Source organism: Rhineura floridana, chromosome 14 (assembly GCF_030035675.1).
Source record: "Rhineura floridana isolate rRhiFlo1 chromosome 14, rRhiFlo1.hap2, whole genome shotgun sequence".
Taxonomy (NCBI): Eukaryota; Metazoa; Chordata; class Lepidosauria; order Squamata; family Rhineuridae; genus Rhineura; species Rhineura floridana.
Genome location: NC_084493.1, coordinates 39,468,981 through 39,482,151, shown reverse-complemented (window position 1 = coordinate 39,482,151; position 13,171 = coordinate 39,468,981). Strand labels below are relative to the sequence as shown.

Sequence of the window (13,171 nt, the reverse complement as noted above, 5' to 3'; positions counted from 1 at the left end):
CATAGCTCAAGTGAACAGGAGAACGTAATTCCTGTTAGGGCACCCAACTGAAGCTTTTTTAAGAAAACCACTCAAACATGTCCCATTTAAAATATTATCAGCCCTCTAGTACTCACCTTGGTCCGTGCTGAGGCAAGTGATCATAATGAAAGTAGTATCGGTAGATATATTTATCCAGGTCTTCAAATACTCCATCACTGTCCCTCTGGTACTCTTTTATGTCTTCAAGGTAATCCTTAATGTCATTAACGAAATCCGTGAATAGCATCTGATCATGTATGAAGACACCGTTACGGAAAAATTTATTAACAAAAATCTCCAGTTCTCTCCAATGGTGGAAGTTCTTCACTTCTTGCTGCAAATATTTGTGCATTAATTGATTAAATTCATCTGCCCGAATAGGGTCCAGCACTTGATCAAAGAGGCCAACAAACTCCTGATGGGCACAGTCAAAAATGCCAGTGCAGCCCTTTAGGACCGTACAATGTTTCCTGTTCCTTTTGGGGCATTCCTGGAAGGTGGGATCTTTGGAGAAGCGCAGAGGGGGACGGTTTTCTTTGGATTCTCTTCCGTCTCTGAACTGTTTCTGGTTGCCAGGTGACTTGTGGGGGGTCTCCTTGCGTGCCCCTTCACGGGAACTGTCTGCCTGATAAATGGTCTTTCCTCTTCGGTTAGCCTCATGTCTGTTGTCATTGTACTTTTTCTTCTCTCTTTCATCAAAGATACTTTTTGTGGTGTCCTTAAAGTGCCTGAAAGTGGACTTCACAGAATCTGAGAATTTTCTCAAGTTCTCTTTCACAGCTTCTTTGGCCTGTTTAATTTTCTCTTTATGGTGTCTTACAAATTCCTTTGTTGAATTTTTCATGGCATCAAATGTTTCTTTAACAGAGCCAAAAAACGTCACTTTGGGCTTATTTTTGGTTTTGTGTGTTCCTCTCCCAGCTGGCTTCTCTGGTTTTCCCATTTGCTCTTGCTTTCCAGCGTGGTCCTTGACTTCAACATACAGCTTTTCCCACAGATCAGAACGCTGCTGCTCAAAGCTAAGCTTCTTTTCCAGATCAATCAGCCTTCCCCGCAAAGCGTCTAGTTCGTGGTTCTCTTGCAGGCCATCCCCTGCCGCTGCCCCGGGGGATGCCTGCTGAGAACTTCGCTTTTCCAGATCTTCCCGGAGGGCCACCGTCAGCTGGCGCTCTTTTTCCAGTTCTCTTCGCAGCATTTGTGCCTCGGCCAGCAAGGTCTCTTTCTGCTTCACAAAACTTTGCGTCTTGTGTCTTTCCTCCTCCAGATGGGCTCTCAGCTGCTGATTCTCAGTGGCCACTGACTCGCCTGGGCCTTTGCGCTCCAGGTGCCTTATTTGTTCCCGCAGCTTCCTCAGCTCTTCCTGCAGCAAAGCCAAAACTTTCTCTTCCCTCTCTAAAGATTCCCTCAGGTGCTGGTTTTCTGAAGCAAGATGATGCTTCTGAGATGCAAAGGATTTTTTCTCCACTTCTGTTGTAAGCAAGCATGTTGCAAGGCCTTCCTTTAGAGACTGAGACAAAACAAAAGCAAACACATAGGCTGAATAGATGCTCCTACACTGCAAAAACATAGGCAAAAAACAAAGCAGAACCCAACCTCTGATTGGATGCACAGGAGTAGTAAGAAGCCTCTGTTGCACTTCTATAGGGCAAGGAGGACACGCCCTCTCTGCCTTCCAAATCCTTGGGCCAGGCAGAGTTGCACATGCACCCCAAAGCCTATGGAGGTCCCTTCACTTTCGATAGAAAATCTCACGAACACTGCATGGAAGGGGTGTGACAAGCTCTGTCCACCACAAGGGGTGTCACTACAGCCCCAGAGGTAGGAAGAAAGCCATGGAACCTCCATCGACCAATCACATATGAAACAGCTGAGGCTGTGTGTGCTTCTAGGGAGGAAGTGCTCCATGTGGTGACAGTGGGAACTGGAACTGTCCACCCTTGCTACTGAGGAATCAAGGCTGTTGCTACACTTCAAAAAAAATTCAAGAGGTAGAGAAAATACCATCTCCTTCTACCCTCCGTAGCTGCCACTTTTCAAAATTGGGGGGGGGCAGGAGAGAGAGAGAGAGAGAGGCACATGCTCCATCTCACCATGTGCCAGCAAAGGGCATGTCTGCATCTGTCACCAGCAGGCGTTGGGGACCTGCTCTTTCAATCTGAGGCTGTTTCCTCTCAGAATGCCTGGAATTTGCGCTGCCTTCCCTACTGGGGCTCGCAGAAGAATATAATAATAATAATAATAAAATTTTATTTTTAAGTCACCTATCTGGCTGAATTAACGGCCACTCCAGGCGATGTACATAATAGAATAAAATACAACATATAAGCCAAAAAGCCCAATCTATAATTAATCTAAAACCACCCACTTCTATAACAGATAAAACTCATCCACCCCTGAAATCCTGTAGGCCTGCCTGAATAGCCAGGTCTTCAAGGCTCTACGAAAACTTGCCAGGGAGGGGGCCTGGCGAAGGTCATAGGGCAAGGAGGTGTGCCTTGGCCCAAGGATGGCTCGTAACACTTGTGGTAACAGCAGCCAAGTCTCACAATGGCAGTGGATAAAATGTGTAAGTCACAGGCAAGATGCAGGCATCCCTTCCTCTGAGCATAACGGAAAAGCCACCTTTACCTTACATTCTGCTTTAATGCCTTGTTCTTCTTGGCACTGAATAAGATTATCCTTTATATCATTCAGTTCATCTTCATGAGTTTTCTCAACCAATTGCTGGCGTTTTTGGCTCTGAACAGTACCTTGAAACAGAAAATTTTCTCTTTTATCTGACAAGAAAAATTGGAAATTAGGCAGCATATCAGAAATTACAGCTTCTCTCTCTTTAGTCCTGCATAGTACATTAACCAGTGATCTTTGTTCAGTGCAGTTAAAAATACTCACCTAATTATTTGCTCAACAGCCACACTAGACTTTTGTCTTTAACAAAAATAAAGACTGAATGCTATACAGATGAGATCAAGCCAAGTGGCATATACTCTGACCCATCATCAAAGGAACAGACTGGATTGGACCAAGAGCATCCACAAAGCCCCAAGGCTGAGTTACACGTTAACTTGTATTTACAAAGCAGAAAAATCAGAGGGACAAATCTAGCTCAGGCCTTTTTAGGGCATCCATTACAACAGCAGCATGAACTTGGACAAAAGGCCTGTAACATATATTCTCCCTTTATTTTAGCATGTAAATGAAGCTTCTATGATCAGTACAAATAATATGAAAACTACCAACGTGCAAACATGCATCATGCAGCTTCCCTGAAGGAATGCTTGCAGAGTGACATCAGAGCAAGGCTGGGGAACAGAGTGCTCGCCAGCTAGGCCAGAACTCCCAACTACCACCAGCCCCAGCCAGCACAGCCCGTAGTCAGGGAGGATGGGAGATGGGAGTCCAGCAACACCCAGAGGGCCACACGCTGCCCCAGCCCTGCAACAGCAAGAGAGCTTTCCAGACTGCTATCAAGTCCTGCCCTCCAAGCACAAACAACCTGCAAAAAATGAAGAGTGGGTTCTCTCTGGAGGGGAAACGACAACGATGCCTGCCAACTCACTTGGGAAAATGCACCAGGACAGCAGCATAAGAACATAAGAAGAGCCTGCTGGATCAGGCCAGTGGCCCATCTAGTCCAGCATCCTGTTCTCACAGTGGCCAACCAGGTGCCTGGGGGAAGTCTGCAAGCAGGACCCGAGTGCAAGAACACTCTCCCCTCTTGAGGCTTCCGGCAACTGGTTTTCAGAAGCATGCTGCCTCTGACTAGGGTGACACAGCACAGCCATCATAGCTAGTAGCCATTGATAGCCCTGTCCTCCATGAATTTGTCTAATCTTCTTTTAAAGCCGTCCAAGCTGGTGGCCATTACTGCATCTTGTGGGAGCAAATTCCATAGTTTAACTATGCACTGAGTAAAGAAGTCCTTCCTTTTGTCTGTCCTGAATCTTCCAACATTCAGCTTCATTGAATGTCCACGAGTTCTAGTATTATGAGAGGGAGAAAAACTTTTCTCTATCCACTTTCTCCATGCCATGCATAATTTTATACACTTCTATCATGTCTCCTCTGACCCGCCTTTTCTCTAAACTAAAAAGCCCCAAATGCTGCAACCTTTCCTCGTAAGGGAGTCGCTCCATCCCCTTGATCATTCTGGTTGCCCTCTTCTGAACCTTTTCCAACTCTATAATATCCTTTTTGAGATGAGGCGACCAGAACTGTACACGGTATTCCAAATGCGGCCGCACCATAGATTTATACAATGGCATTATGATATCGGCTGTTTTATTTTCAATACCTTTCCCAGTTGTCCCTAGCATGGAATTTGCCTTTTCCACAGCTGCCGCACACTGGGTCGACATTTTCATCGTGCTGTCCACTACAACCCGAGGTCTCTCTCCTGGTCGGTCACCGCCAGTTCAGACCCCATGAGCGTATATGTGAAATTAAGATTTTTTGCTCCAATATGCATAATTTTACACTTGTTTATATTGAATTGCATTTGCCATTTTTCCGCCCATTCACTCAGTTTGGAGAGGTCTTTTTGGAGCTCTTCGCAATCCCTTTTTGTTTTAACAACCCTGAACAATTTGTATCGTCAGCAAACTTGGCCACTTCACTGCTCACTCCTAATTCTAGGTCATTAATGAACAAGTTGAAAAGTACAGGTCCCAATACCCATCCTTGAGGGACTCCACTTTCTACAGCCCTCCATTGGGAGAACTGTCCATTTATTCCTACTCTCTTATCCTTATCCACAAGAGGACCTCTCCTCTTATTCCATGACTGCAACAGGATGCATGTGTAGATTTTCTGTAAAGCACCTGAGCACAAAGTACACAGCTAGCCCATTTACTTAAATGCAAAGGGCTAATTTGATTCTCCTTTACAAACAGCAGATGAACACATCAAAATGTGCATGCTGTGTTTGAAGAAGCAGACAGTGTCTCCCAATGCAGGAGCTGGCCTGACTTCCTCAAGTCAAAGTGCCTATAATGATGTCTCCCAGTGGGAAACAAGGTCATCTGTTCATGCATCCACAGTCAAAAAGCATGCAAGAGTGGCAGGGTAAGTAAAAGGTGGTTAGCTTCAGGTTCACAGCAGCACATTCCAACAAAGCTGCTTACCTTTGAATTTCCCTGAGGACAAAATAATGGATACGTGTTAAGTTTTGCTCAAAGACCATTCTACTAAATGCTTTGTGATCCAAATATGAGTTAAGAATCATAATTACAGTCTAGTCTCTTTGCTACACACCAGTAAAAATGGTGCTGCTAGGACAGAAATTCACTGGTGATCTGGATCCCCAACTAAAGGAGTTTTGCATAGAGGACTTTTTCCTCTTTTACATGATTTTTCAGTCTATGTTTGGAATAAATAGAAGCCACAAAACACAGGCAGGTGGTCAGTGGTTGATTTTATACACAAGCCATAGACAGAAGCCATAAATACTGCTATGGCTCCGGCTCCAGCTGAGGTGTCCAATGCTAGGTTTTCTCCGGGACGGGGAGTATAACCTGCTTCTGCTAGATCTCTCAGCAGCTTTCAATACCATGCACCATGTTAGCCTTCTGGACAGACTCTGTGGGATGGGCACTGGTGACACTGTGTGGAGGCGGCTCCAGACCTGCAGGATTATGTCCAGAGAGTAACACTGGGGGGCTCCCTGCTGTTTATGCTGTGGGGCCCCTCAAGGCACTATTTTGCCCCCCGTGCTATTCAACATCTATGCGAAGCTGTTTGGAGCCGCCATTAGGAGTTTTGGAGCAAAGTGTCATCAGTATGCTGATGATACCCAACTCTATTTCTCCATTACATCTGAGTCACTAGAGGCTGTGCAAGCCCAGGTCCGGTGCCTGGATGAGGGTCAGTAAACAGAGCTTAAATCTGGAAAGACGGAGGCCTTGTGGGTGGGTGGTTCCTGTGTCTGGGAGATAGGACAGTTGCCTGCTCTGGATTGGGGTTGCAGGTACGCAGTTTGGGGGTCCTCCTTGATCCATCTCTGTCACTAGAGGCCCAAGCAGCCTCTGTGGCCAGGACTGCTTTCTGCCAGCTCTGGCTGGCATGCCCACTGCAACAGTTGCTGGACCACACCAGCCTGCCCATGGTGGTCTATGCATTGGTAACCTTGATTACTGTAAAGTGCTTTATGTGGGGCTGCCCTTGTCTCTGGTCCGGAGGCGTCAACTAGTGCAGAATGTAGTGGCCAGGCTGCTCACAGGGCCAAATTGCTGGAAGAGCTGCACTGGTTGTGGATTCGCTACCAGGCCAGGTTCAAGATACTTGTGTTAATTCACAAAGCCCTAAACAACTTGGTCCCAAAGAACCTTAAGGATCCTCTGATCCCTGATGCTCCACCTCAGTCACTGTGCTCCTCTGATGGAACTACATTTCCCCACAAGACCCCTGAGGTTCAGTTTGCCTGCCTTCACCAGGGACCAAGCCTTTAGTGTGGTGGACCCTGCCCCACGGAACTCCCAGCAGAGGTTGGAAAGATCCGTCCACGCCTTCTAAAAGGGCTGTTGGTTAGACAGGCCTTCACAATACAAGGGTTTTGTTTACCTAACCAGTACCTACTGATACTTTCTTTTCTTTTTAATTATAAATACTTTTCCTGATTTTATTCCATTTATACGTTGCATACCACCTTGATAAATTTTAAACTGCCACACACACACAAATGTGCAAAATGGAATCTGTCAGTGGCTGCTTGGAACTGCAAGCTGCCCATCCTGCCCAGAAACCCGTTAGTCCCCCTCGGCTTCCAGACTGACAGACACCTTCTGACACAGAGGCTGAGACACAGTCTCCAGGCACTTGGGGGGGTTGTCTCCCAGCTTCGGTGAGGTGAAAGGTAGCAGCAGTTGTACTTGATCCTCAGCCATTTGGTGCTGAGAAGGCAGAAGACACCTCTTGCGGTCTGGCTCAGGTTGGTGTCTTCTAAGACCCACCCATATTTGGGCAGAACCAGCAGAAAGTGAAAATGGGATTGAAACTGCAGCCAATTTCCACTTTCCAGCACTTCCTTCGTTTTTCACATACCTAAAGGGGAGGGACCTAGAAAAGCAACGGGGAACCTCAGATCTCAGTCATTATCTTTTTTATTTATACAGCAATTTAAAATTTAATAACAGGTATGACAAGTTAGGCCTGGCCCAGGGTCCCGGTTTGGTCTGCAAAGCAGCTTTCCCCAAACCACACCCACATGAGTTACATGTGATGTCAGGTGAGGGACAGGCGGAGATGACCTATGCATGACTGGGAGGCCTTGGCAAGGGAGGCTTGCCATCAGTGCCCACCAGCTGATTGGCTGCACTGTTGGGTTCTCCAGAGGTCTCCGGGTCTCATCCTGTGAGACACTATTGTAGGCTGCTGTGAAGTATGTGTGTAGAGTTTTCCAGAAAGACAGCACAGTACAGAACTGACTATAAAGGGGTAATCTGTGTTCAGGACTGCCAAGGTCAGCTCACAGCAGATGCGGCTGGCAAAGGGCAGTGAAAGCTATATATCCTTGAAAGCGAAAGCACAAAGTGTGGGGGATGTTGTTAGAAGTTAGGAGAAGCCAGGAATGCGTTTATGTCTGTAACTTAAAGTCAGTAAAGACTCTTAAACCTATAACTGTCTGCGTCTATCTATCTTGGGTACACTGCTGCTAGCCACAACCGGGTATAACCGGTCACTGGGCATACGCGTGAAATCACCGCTACAACCACTATAAGGAAACGTCACTTGTTATGCACCATATTTCTGATTAGCTCAATTGTGATCAGCTATACACTCACCATAAAAATGCCCAAAGCCCATGCTGACGGCAATCACCAAGGCGAGGATAATGCATCTATTAAGGCCGCTACTGAACTGATGTTTGTGTGAATGGTCCTTGACATGTTCCGTCTCCTGTTCAAGAGGCGGCACATCCTCCGATTCAGAACTCGAGATGAGCTTCTTCTTTGCACGCCGTCGCCTGAGGGTGGGGCTGGAGCGGTTGCTGGTTTCATCGCTGCTTGATTCTTCACCACTGGGATGAGGCAGAAAGGCTGAAAAGCAAACCCAACCCCTAACCCTGTGAGCAAGGCACGTGCAGGCTCACCTCCCGACACAAAGAGGGCTTCATTCTCCCCATTTCCATTCCCATACTAGCATGTGAAAGGGCAGGAACTGCACAGGGTCTGCCCTCTGTGATGGGGGGCTGCTTCTGAGGGACCCCCTCTCTCTTCCATGGGCCTTGCCCTCAGCAGGGCATGCTTGTTCCCTCTCTGAGGGCAATGAAAGATTTATATCAAGACCATTACAGAAAAAAGCCCTGCAGGTCTTGGGTCTTTAAAACCCTCCTAACAAAGCTTTACTTTTGGGTGGCAGAAGCCGCAGGCAGCGGGCTTGAAAGAGAACAAATCCAGACGCAGGAGAATTTCTTCCCAGGGTGGCACTAATGGGGACTCAGCCTGGCTGTCTTGCTCAAGTAACCGAGAGCTTGGCTGCTTTGTGGTCCCTTGCAGTGAAGATCTGTAGATTAATGTCAGGATCACGTGGGATGGGCCTCTGTGTGTGTGTGTGGGGGGGCATTTTGAGGAGTAGAGGGCCTGACTAAATAGTATTTTGATCCATTCTAACTACATTTGTAAACATCACACACCCAACACAAATGCACACACTTATCCAAACAGGAAGACTATAAGGTAAGCTCTACCTCCATTTCTGCAGTACAGTCCCGGTTAGCTCATGCCAAGACCCAATGTCACTTGGACAATTCAAGTATTTGAAGTAGCAGCCAAAACCTGCATCGTGCAACAGCGAGAGCAGCTGTCCTATCAGATGTGTGTTCAATAAAAAACAGCACAGAAAGACCTGGTGGGAGTTGTTAAGCACCTTGCAGCTGGCAAGGCAGAATCCTAAGTGTGACTCCGAGGGAGCAGGGAGGCAGACTGCTCCAGCTGATGCTATGCTAAGAAGGAAAACACAGACGTGGCATTTTCTCATGCGCATGGCTAACCATGGCAGGTAACAGACTAGTTGTCATAAATAAGCAGGCTTGCCAAATCCAGGCATGTACTTTAGAACTCTTGGCACTATTACCTAAATTAGCAAAAGGCAGGAAAAATCATCCAGAAAGCAACAAACAAAATGTTTCTCTCTCATTGCCATATATGCCAGTTCAAGGCTGCCATCTCTTGGTAACGCTCTGGTGTGACTAAGAAGAAAGCTGAGAACTGGTGCATTGCCTCACATCATTCTGGAGACTCTGTCACCTGCCATCAGAGGCCAGTGACAGGACGGTCACTCAGGTCATCGTGGAGCAAGAGTGTGTGCGTGTGCGCATGTGCCATGGCTGCAGGGCAGGAATAGTGGGGAAAAGCTCCCCAGCTGTCATCCCAAAGTCCTCCTCTCAATTAACTTGCATGCAAATTAAAGATTACGGCAAGTCCTAAGGCAGGCAATTCACTCAACATAAGCGAGTAGCAGCTGGGCGGTGATGCAAAGAAGCACACAGAACACAAGCCAGAAACAAAAGGAGCAAAGCTGACAACCTGAAACATTCGGCTATCCATAAAGATTGTGTCCGATGGCTGCGCTTTATGCAATGGCACACAATGCAGTTGAGTCAGGGCTCACATGCCTGTTCTTGCAGCTGCCTTATAGCAGCGATCAGCTGTTTTCCGGGCACCTTTGAAGTGTTCCTCCTCCACTGTTCTATTCTCCCCTAATTTTCATTTTGTTTTTTTCTAATGCTGCTCTCGGGGTTTCCTTCAAGAAGCCTAAGCAACAACTTGCAGCCCTGGGCTCTTCTGGGAGGAAGAGGGGGAGGAAGGAATAAAGACACAGCGGAGGAGGATCTCGGGCCACGGTTTCCACTGCACAGACAAACAGGCGCCACGCCACAAGCCACAGTCCACGCCAGGCACAAGGCAGACGGCTCAGGGAGGCCACCTTGGAAAGGGTAGCCAGCCGGCCGCTTGCTCAGCCGCTCACCCCATCCACTGACACACGCTGGGATCTTCCGGAGTTTCTCCAGCCAATTGGCTTTTAAATATAAAAACAAAAGGAGGGTATTTTAACCCCTGACCAGGAGGGAAATGCCACTCAGAGCCATACAGCAACTTGGCTGGGCGGCAGTGGGCAGAAGGGAAGGAGAAGCCACCAACTGCCAGGTCCTGCACCTTGGTCACCAACAGCATGTGCACTATTAAGGCTTTGTCAGCCTCCCTACGCTTCTCTCCTGCCTATTGCAAGACAGAGAAATAGGTGACTACACCTGGCCCACAAGAACGGCTGGCCTGTCAGCAGATGGGGGGGGGGGCTAGGACTCCCACTCTCCCAGACGCAAGAGCTTGGGCCCGACTCTGAAACATGTCCCTTCACATGGGACTCTCTTTGACCTGCCCCTGACCCTTTGCTCCTTCACCTCTGCATACATTTCAAGTAGGTGTCCATGGGAGACACACATGGGACTCAAACTCATTATGCTCTGTGTAGAAAAGACCTTCAGGTGCTTTTCCTTATCTCTGAAGCAGCACATCAAGGAAGTCTCAGAGGAGTCACGCAGGCAAAATGCTCTTGCTGTGTGCTTGCAGTAGCCTTCCCCAACTTACTGCCCTCCAGGTGTTTCAGAGTACAACTCCTCTAACTCTCCAGCAGCTCTGCTGGGGCTGATGGAAGTCCTAGTCCAAAACGTCTGGAGGGCACCAGGTGGCTGAAGGGCAACTGGCAGCCTCACCTAACAAGACACTTCCATTCTGGGAATTCCCACATTTGTGGGAAACAAGATCAACAAATCATAGCTAAGGAACAAGCAAAGTTTAGGGAAGGCTATTCTAGGATCAGAAATTACGTTATTTGCCACATTTGATTTCTAAACTGACAGAGATTAGAAATGGTATGGAACTTGAAGAACTTATAGGTGAGAATGCAATTTGAACTCAGATTAACTGAGAAGGAGCTGAACAGGCTAAATGTTAACTCTCAGCTATTGTTCCTGAAACGAGCATCACACTCTTTCAACTGTCCAAATATCTTTCCCTTTAACAGAGAAATTGACCAGGGCTATATTTTGGCATCTTTTCTGCTTAATTTCTTCCTAGGCATGGCATGGGGGCTGTTTTGCATGGGGAGGGTTTTCTTCTCAAGATAAATGCTCACAGACCGTCTGTTGTTGTGATGCGAATAGGAGAGGCTTGTTTTACCGATTGCTCCAGCCAGAGAGGAGACCGTCAAGGTGCCAAAGCAGCAAATGGCAGAGAGTAAAAAGTGAGGAATATTTATGGCAGCAATTTTTATTTGTTATGCGTTGCAATAAAAATTTCTCATTTCTTACTCTCTGCTGATTGCTGCTTGGGCACCTGGAGGGTCCTCCTTCTCTGGCTACAGGGTTTTTGGTTGCCGTTGTTTTACAGATTGGGCTGCAGCTTCAAAGGCCATCGGCTACCTCAGCAAACACTCTTGAAACCAAACCTAATAGTTAAAAAAAAAAACACCACAGGGGGAAACCTGAGCTAGACACAAGCCGTCTGTAGCTGGCTCCTGCGCTCTCAGTCTTTAGCAAGTGGCGTCATGATCGTCCATACTGCTAACTGGATTAAATGGACTGCCTTAATCATTTGATCCATCAGCAGGGTGCAGAATCAATTTCTCTGAATTCTTTGACGTGTATGGCACCAGGCCTTGCAGAATGAAACTGAGGCTGCTCAAGTCACTGCTGACTCATTCATGGGCTGCTCCTGAAACAGGTTTTGTTTTCCTAACCAGAAATGTGGTCAACTAATTCATAAAGTCTGTGGAGCATGGCCCTAACTGCAAACTGTCTTCCAGATCAAGCCTCGTCTCCCATGAGATGGAAGGAACTCTGCCTACCTGTTTCTGGCTGGCAAAATGTATACTGGCTACTAGAAGAGGAGCCCATGTTAAAATCTTCAGGGACAGGAATTTCCTCTACAGGCACAGCTTCTTCCTGGCTTCCGATTTCTTCCACTTTGGGAGTCTCCAGTGTCACAATGTCAGAATCGTCACTAACAGCCCCCACACAGGAACTTTCATCTGGCAATTTCTCTTTCTCATCCTTGGATGTAATGTGAAAAAAGGACTGACGTTACACAGGAAAGAGCAGTTTTCTCACCTGCAGCTTGTAAAGCTTGAAAGACAATATGAAATCCGTATTGCCTTCCAAGTGACTGATCAAGCCAGTTTCCCCCTCTAAGTGCAACATCTGTTACCGCTTCCTTTTTAAAAAATGGTTTACTTTTTTTAAAGAAAAAACTACAGAACAGACAGTAACGCATGTTTCCTTTTGCATTTCAAGTTATAATTGAGAAAAGAGGATCAGCAAAGCTTACAAGAGCTGGCTGTTCCGTGTCTTCCCTTGGCCCCCACCTCTCCTTTAGCAAGACAGAATAAAAGACTTTTTGTAAGCCACTTTGAGAAGACGCTTTCTGGAAAAGCAGTCTATTGAATAAATAAAAGTTGCACTCAGACGCAGTTATCTTTTATTGCGTTATTGTTATGTAATAAATGGAATACATTCTAGAAAGTCATCTGAGGGTTAGGTGCTCCTGTCTGTAACTCAAGTTCCCATGTTTTATCAAACTAACCCAAAACAGTCAGGAGATGCTTGCAAGTTAGCAGCCGAGTGATCTCAACCTCCTTGTGGCAGATGTTTCCCCACACTGTGATCTGCCACTGTGGCCTCCGAAAGCTGACCCGCTACAGAGTGGGAACAAAGTAGAATTGACAATGCATCTGCTGGATGACCTGGTGAGGAGATCTGGGCCCCTCTGTTGTGGCAGCCTGCACCTGGTACAGTGAAAAAGTAGAGAAATGCCACCCCTCCCCCAGCTTCTGCCCTGGCCAGCAGAGCTGCAAATGCCCGACTGAATCCACCACTCCACATCACCCCAGCTCCAGACTGGCTGCTTTCTGAGGCCAGTAGCTGCACACTTTGGGGTGAGACCATCAGGGGTGGCAACACATCCATCTCACTGCATCCTTCCTCCAGGAACAGTCAAAACATTCTTGCTGGAGACTACTGCCATCTTGCTATAACCTTCAAGGAGACCTTAGATGTGGTTTGAAGTGGGGGTGAAGATAATATTTTATGCAACATCTCTGCCTCTATTTGCATTCCTAAGTCCTGGGACCATTTGGCAGCATAAAGTAGTGTGTTGTT

The 13,171-nt window shown here is 47.1% G+C and overlaps 1 protein-coding gene across 5 annotated transcripts in view; it reads right to left on the bottom strand.

Annotated features, from left to right (window-relative positions):
* CCPG1 (cell cycle progression 1) overlaps nt 1-13,171 on the bottom strand; it is a 38,081-nt gene that overhangs the window by 1,009 nt on the left and 23,901 nt on the right. Inside the window, exons 5-10 of one of the 5 annotated variants that reach the window (XM_061594820.1) lie at nt 11,863-12,067; nt 9,985-10,035; nt 7,800-8,054; nt 5,145-5,156; nt 2,650-2,771; nt 117-1,528 (exon numbers count right to left, since the gene is read on the bottom strand). In XM_061594820.1, the coding sequence (XP_061450804.1) occupies nt 117-1,528; nt 2,650-2,771; nt 5,145-5,156; nt 7,800-8,054; nt 9,985-10,035; nt 11,863-12,067 (2,057 nt within the window). Of the gene's footprint in view, nt 1-116; nt 1,529-2,649; nt 2,799-5,144; nt 5,157-7,799; nt 8,055-9,984; nt 10,036-11,862; nt 12,068-13,171 lie in introns of all 5 variants that reach the window. The other 4 variants (XM_061594819.1, XM_061594821.1, XM_061594822.1 and 1 more) reach the window with 4 other exon arrangements.